The sequence below is a fragment of the Astatotilapia calliptera genome, chromosome 20, assembly GCF_900246225.1.
Source record: "Astatotilapia calliptera chromosome 20, fAstCal1.2, whole genome shotgun sequence".
Lineage (NCBI taxonomy): Eukaryota > Metazoa > Chordata > Actinopteri > Cichliformes > Cichlidae > Astatotilapia > Astatotilapia calliptera.
In genome coordinates, this window is record NC_039321.1 from 20,775,977 (window position 1) to 20,782,861 (window position 6,885).

Consider the following 6,885-nt stretch of genomic DNA (forward strand, 5'->3'; position numbering starts at 1 on the left):
GTGTGTGTGTGTGTGTGTGTGTGTGTGTGTGTGTGTGTGTGTGTGTGTGTGTGTGTGCAGAAGTTGAAGATGCATAAAGCTGCATTAAACATGCAGAAACATGTACACACAAAAACCTTTCGGCTTTCTCCCAAAAGGCTAGCTGCTGCTGAATCACTGATGCTGTGTTTTTGTGTCTGTGTGCTTTTGTGTGTCTGTGTGCATGTTTGTGTGGGTGGAGCAAAACACTGCAGGCTACACAGCTGCAAAATCATTATGAGCTCTCTCTATATAATGGATCCTGGCTCACATCCATACAGTCAAACCAAAAACACCATGAGATGCTCACATATGCAGACGCAAACTCGCAAACGGCACGCATTAAGCTCACGCTTACAGCCAAACGCGCAAATGTCACTGCCACACACGACGCACACATCCCAACACCTACTGGCGTCACGAGGAGGAAGGTGGGTGATAAATGAAGTTGTATTTATATCTTGGTGCGTCACATCTCAAGATGTCCCCAGACTCTCATCGTCTTAACTCCTGCTCTGCAAACTTGCAAAGCATTTGACGTCTTCTCTTCGTACTTTCACAGATTTTATTGTTTGTCTGAGTGATTGGCTTGGAGGAGACGTGGCCTTAGAGTGCATCCAGGCCACACCACACATTTATTCTATTCTTCTCATGATCTTTCTTTTGTACCTCCAGTACTTCACGCATCTTAACTATCTTCAAAATACACTCAGCTCATTTTCTCAACACAGACGAGTGTATGATAGGCAGCCGCAAGCCTTAAGTGGCTTGACTGAATTTGCATGCAAGAAGGATGCTTATACAATCAAAGTAATAATTTGGCATTTTGAAACGATCCACTGATTTGCATTCTCGCTGATTGTTAGATGAGAAGATAAATGCCACGTCTGTGATGTTGTTTTGTCTTGATTTTCTATGTGTTGTGTTCTTCTTCTGAGGAAAACCGGCTCAGGACTGCAAAGGGAAAAAAAAACTTTTTGTGAAATCTGATACATTTGGATGAGCCATCCATCTATCATCATCTTAACCACTTCACCGATTCAGAGAGAAAAAAGAAAAGATTACGGGTGTTTCCGGAAATTGCACAGGTTTACAAGAAAATGATGAATTTCATAACATTTTAAAAGTTTGCAGTGAACAAATGAGATTAAAGTTACAAATTTATGAGAAATGTTGCAGAAACTGTCTTTTTGTAAAATGAGCCGCAACACTTCATTTTGCAAGTGGGATCACCATCACGCGACAGAGGCTACGAGTAAACAAGGAGCACTGCCAATTTCATTCAGACCAGTGTGTTATTTTCTTCTAAACAGGCAGAATTCAGGGTCATGTCCAGATGCTTATGATAATATGATGATTCACTAAAATACTGAGTTTATCCTTACTGCCGAGTCAGATTTTGAAGTGTAATTTGCGTGGCCAGGCATAAAAATGGCAAGTGGGCCACATGTGTGATGTAATGAGGTTGTTCCCACTTTACAAAGGGTAGCCATGAGGTTCATTAAAAATGATGACTTTAATCTCACAGACCATGCAGTACTCTGCAAGTCTTGAGCTGCCTCTTATTTCTTCACTCATTTCTTTGTATGCTGCTACAAAGACAACGAGAAATAGGTGCAGCGATTTATTGAAATGTGCAAACATATTCAGAAATTAAGTTGCCTGGCAAAAAAACACAAAAAACTCTTTGAACAGGGTCAGCTACAAGGACTGGAAATAACTAAAAAGAACAGCTAAAGAGAAACTCTAAAAGACCTGCAGAAAGCCTGTGAACTCAAAACTATCTTAAATATGACAACAAGTTTGACTACTTTGGAGGTAAATGTATAAAAATGAAGGACTTTTGCACAGCTCTGTATATGTTGACCCAGCTCAAACTTCTATTTTACCTACAATGGCATTAATACGCTGCTGTAGCTGCCCCGTGTGAATAGTAAAACTTCATAGCTGAAGCCAAGAAACAGCACACCATACTTAGTTGAAGTGAGAAGGTGAGTGCACATTTTGTAAGATGTGCACTCACTCATCTCGGGGTCTGTGAGATAGCAAAAGTCCTTTTTGGGGGGTTTTGTGCACTTTTCCTGTGTTTTTTTTATTTTATTTTATTTTGAAGGCTCATCTTCAGCTATATATAGAGAACAAGAACAAAGCCAAACAAAGCTGATCTGACAGCACAGATAGCTACAGTATTGGAGCTGCTTTTTGCTGAAATATTAGTTGAATCATTTTTAGGGTTTTCAAATTGCTCTTTTTCATTTTTTGAAAGAGTAAATGACATTTTCCTTCTATTCCAGTTAAAGGGACTCGTAAAAATTGCAACATTAATTAATTCAGTACTCTCAATAGATGGCAGGTTTTTCTTGGTCTGATATGAACAGGAGCTATAGTGACTGTTAGTTCATTCATTCATTAAACTAATAGCTTTTACTTTACTACATTTATTGTTGGGTTGCCATTATCTTGAAATGGCCACTCATTGGTAAACTCTCTTCTGATTGGAAGTTATATTGGATATATTTGTTACAGTCCAACCACATTATATATGTTTTTTTATTTGTTTGTTTGTTTTTTTGTCCGTCTACCTTCATCAGGTTGTGAAGGTTGTAGGAAGCAACATCTCCCACAAACTCCGCCTCTCCCGAGTCAAGCCGTCTGACGAGGGCACGTACGAGTGCCGAGTCATTGACTTCAGCGACATCGAGGGCGCGCGTCACCACCGCGTCAGAGCCTACCTGCAGGTGGTGCCGGAGAGCGACGTAATCAGCCGTAACCCCAGCAACAACTTTGAGGCCATGGACGACACCAAGAGAGGAGTGGGATTCTCTGACGGGGACGACGGGGAGTCTCTCGGTGGCACCAAAGAGCACGCTCACAGCCATCACCAGAATCACGGGCACCACCAGGAGCACGGCAAGCGTTCTTCTTCACCTGCCCACCACAGCCACGGCAGCAGCAGCAGCAGTCAGCAACACAAGGCGGGCAGAGAGCTGAGGAAGAGGGACGTGGACAGTAACCACAGTAGCCACAATGACTGCACCAACGAACCGAGCTGTGCGCTGTAGATGGCATTACACAAGGATTGCATAATATGATGTGTGTCACAGCATAAAAAAGCTATTCTTCCCACACAGTGCAGGCCTGTGCACAAATCCAGAATCTCTAGAAAATGTCCAGTATGGCTTATTCTAAGCACAGGGCTGCAAACTGTGCAGGGAATGTAGCTTTTTCTCGCTGTGCATGGGTCTGGGTTGGACTGCTCACCTGTCTGTAAAGCCTGGCTTCACAGCATTCAGCAAAAGGGTGGGAAGGGGGAGGGGGGTGCTGATGTGTAGATCTAGGCAGCTCCACAGGTTCTGGTCTCAGCACCAATTATAAAAAAAGAAAAGGAAAAAAGAGACTTCTGTCTTACTATTAACCCGTGCTCTGTTCCACTCTTGTACTTTACATACTGTAAAAGACACACTCTGCTTTCATGCTCATACTTCTTCCACTGCCTTACTCTGTCATTTGATACACCCTCAGAAAAGAAAGGCTGATATTGTACATTTTATAACTGGGTCTGTCCCCAGTAGAAAAAAATCCTCCCTTTTATTCTGAGAGTATTCTGAATGAAACTCAGCCTACTTCTTTCCCTGAAAATCTTTTTCAGCTTCATTACATCTTTTTTTCTCTCTTCTGTGTGCATTCAATAAGTATACAGCCACACATCGACAAGTGTTCTCCCTGTGTTCCCAGAGCAGCAGTGCTTATCCAGCACAGACACAAGTCTTAAATCACAGATACATCGATAGTTTGAAAAGGGAGAGATTTTAAATCAAACCAACAACAACACGGGCTCCATCCTCCCCGCAGAGCTCTTTTGAGTTTATGACGCCTCTCTGAAAATTTGCCTTCCCTCGCTCGTGCTGCAGGTTTGATCCACTCGTGGCTGTTCACGCTGAGAGAAATCAATCAATCAAATCGCTCCATGCGGACCCCATCCTATTGGAAAGCCATGAAACGGTCAAATCCCAATGCCTCTAAATTAAACAGATTTGGTGTGCCTCTGAATCCTGACTATAAATACATAGAAGGAACAGATCGTGATCTTCGTGAAACAAACTTCCCCCGTTTATGGAGGAGCTGGACTGTATTCCTCTCCCAGCTTAGTTCTTTTATTCCAGTGCTCTGGCCCAGTTCTTATCAGTCATTTTAAAAGAAAAAAGCCTCAATCCTCTCCACTACAAGCCTCTAAACCCACCCTGTGTACATGACTGTAAAATATGAATTAAAGCTAGTGCATGTTTAGTGATTTTCTTTAAAAAAAAAAAAAGACTTTTGCAGCCAACCAATAAAAACAGTGTTACCTGAGTTTACTTATATTGTAAAAAAAAAAAAAAACATCATTCTGTTCCAAATCCATATTTTACTTTTAAAGTCCTTTCAATTAGATCTTTTAGTTTTTAAGCAGTTTTCTGTTGCTTTCCTGCTTTCCAAAAGTGCTGTACAGACAGATGAATGACACATTCTCTCCATAGCTGCTCAGAAAGGGGGGCTCCCCTAATGTATCTTAGTACTTCAGCAGTGTTTCTTAAACTACTGTATTTGCAGGGCAGCAAACATGAGTGTAATCACATAATAATGAGCCTGAACATGTGTGTCTGAAAACGTCTGAGGGGCCGTTTTACTTCTGCCATTTTCAAGAATAATCTCTTTGCTTAGATGCTTGTATGAAACCTCATCTGTAAAGGTGAAGGGGAGGCTTTCTGGGCTGTAGGTTACTCTGAAGGGATCAATTGGGACAATGTGGACATGGGTAACACTTTGGATAAAGCCTTCAGCGGTGAGGGGGTAAAGTAAGAGGAAATGTTAGTGAAACACTGAAATCCTCTGCCTCAAAATATATTCTTGGGTTTCAAAGGCCATGAATGGTTCCACGTCTTTGGTGTATTACTCTCCAGAGGGACAACAGTGCTGCTGTTACTATGAGCAGCCTTCAGGAGGCTTGTTTAATGGTTTAAAGCGGTGATCAGCAGAATTATTTTTCAACTAGTAATTTGATTTGATGTTTTGTAAAGAAGAGATTACTGTTGGGGTGGGAAAAAAAGAGGGAAATGTACATTTCTTCTAGAATGTTTGGTCTCTCACTAAGTGTATGCCTTTATCAAATGAAATAAATTGTATATGAAACAATGGAGTTTGAGTACTCACTACACATTTCTACCTAAGTGGGTGTTTTTTGCTGTTCTTCGCCAGTTGCAGTTTACCTTTACGGCCCCTTGCTCTGTGTGTGCCTGTCCATGTGCATCAAGGAGCAGCGATGTTCGGCAGTTGCCTGCGTGTAATAGGTGCTGCCAGATTCCCCTCATCCTATTGCTGCTGATGACTAATGGTGCTATTGTCAGTACTGGCAGCAGGATAAATAGCAACAGCACCGGATGAGATAAAGAGGCGCTGTGCCGTGCTCGCTAACATTAAGCCAGGCCAGCTAAATACAAAACGTGGTGATCTTGTTTCCCCACACTAAACGCGTCATACATCCATTATGGAGCGGTGAGGTGGGGAGGTCCCGGGCTCTCCCATCAGTGAGGAGATAATGGAAGAGACATTCTGCTTCCTTCATTTACACATCTCTTGAACCCTGCAGGGCTCTGACTGATAACAATGATAGATCGGCCAGCATCCTTGTCACTATGTCAAGCAACCTCTGCCTTAATAGGACACAGTCTGTTCTAACCAGAGCTAGATTTGCCATAGAGTTTCCAAAGGATCTTGAAGCACTTCCTTTACTAATTGCTGAAAATCTCATTTAAAAAAAACAAAAAATAAAATTAAAACTCTGTCCGTGTTGTCTTACTACAACCATCAAAAAGTAGGACACAAATGTAGAGCTTAAAAAGAAAAGAAAAATCAATCAAACAGCTGTAACCGTATTCATATATATATATTTAATGTTTTGTATTTTTTTAGTGGCTCCTTGGTGGAGGAGACACCCACCCTCAGGGCTTCCAAAGCTACCGGTAGTACACTCGTACTGCTGGTCCCAAGCCTGGATAAATGAGACGATTACATCAAGAAGGTCATATGGTGTAAAAAATGTGTTTGGATCCATCTGCTGAGACTCCCTCCTCGGGAAAATACAGTGGGGCAAAAAAGTATTTAGTCAGCCACCGATTGTGCAAGTTCCCCCACTTAAAATGATGACAGAGGTCAGTAATTTGCACCAGAGGTACACTTCAACTGTGAGAGACAGAATGTGAAAAACAAATCCATGAATCCACATGGTAGGATTTGTAAAGAATTTATTCGTAAATCAGGGTGGAAAATAAGTATTTGGTCAATAACAAAAATACAACTCAATACTTTGTAACATAACCTTTGTTGGCAATAACAGAGGTCAAACGTTTACTATAGGTCTTTACCAGGTTTGCACACACAGTAGCTGGTATTTTGGCCCATTCCTCCATGCAGATCTTCTCGAGAGCAGTGATGTTTTGGGGCTGTCGCCGAGCAACACGGACTTTCAACTCCCGCCACAGATTTTCTAAATACTTTTTTGTCCCACTGTAAGGGAAGAGCCAAAAACTGTCCAATACTGTAGTTTTTTTTTCTCTTTTTGATCAAACATAACTCATTTTCACCTAATGTTAATGTACAGTAAGTACTAATTGTGGACTAGCAGAAGCCAGGAGGTTAGATAATCAAGGTAATGACTAAGGGACATTTTCTAAATGACAGAGTAGCTCTTAATTACACAGAGCTGGGTGATTAGAAAGAAGAGAATCTGGGAAATAAAACTGCTATCATAATGAAATTGGCTGACAAATATTTAAATATTTTCTTTGCTTTAAAAACAGAAAGTTTTATGACATAGCTGCTGTCATATCA

General features: G+C 41.4%; 1 protein-coding gene across 1 annotated transcript in view; it reads left to right on the top strand.

Annotated features, from left to right (window-relative positions):
* Window positions 1-5,191, top strand: part of vstm2la (V-set and transmembrane domain containing 2 like a) — a 58,056-nt gene extending 52,865 nt beyond the window's left edge. Inside the window, exon 4 of the mRNA XM_026153899.1 lies at window positions 2,610-5,191. Within this exon, the coding sequence (XP_026009684.1) occupies window positions 2,610-3,080 (471 nt within the window). The 3' untranslated portion in view covers window positions 3,081-5,191. The remainder of the gene's footprint in view (window positions 1-2,609) is intronic.
* Window positions 5,192-6,885: the final 1,694 nt, after the last annotated feature.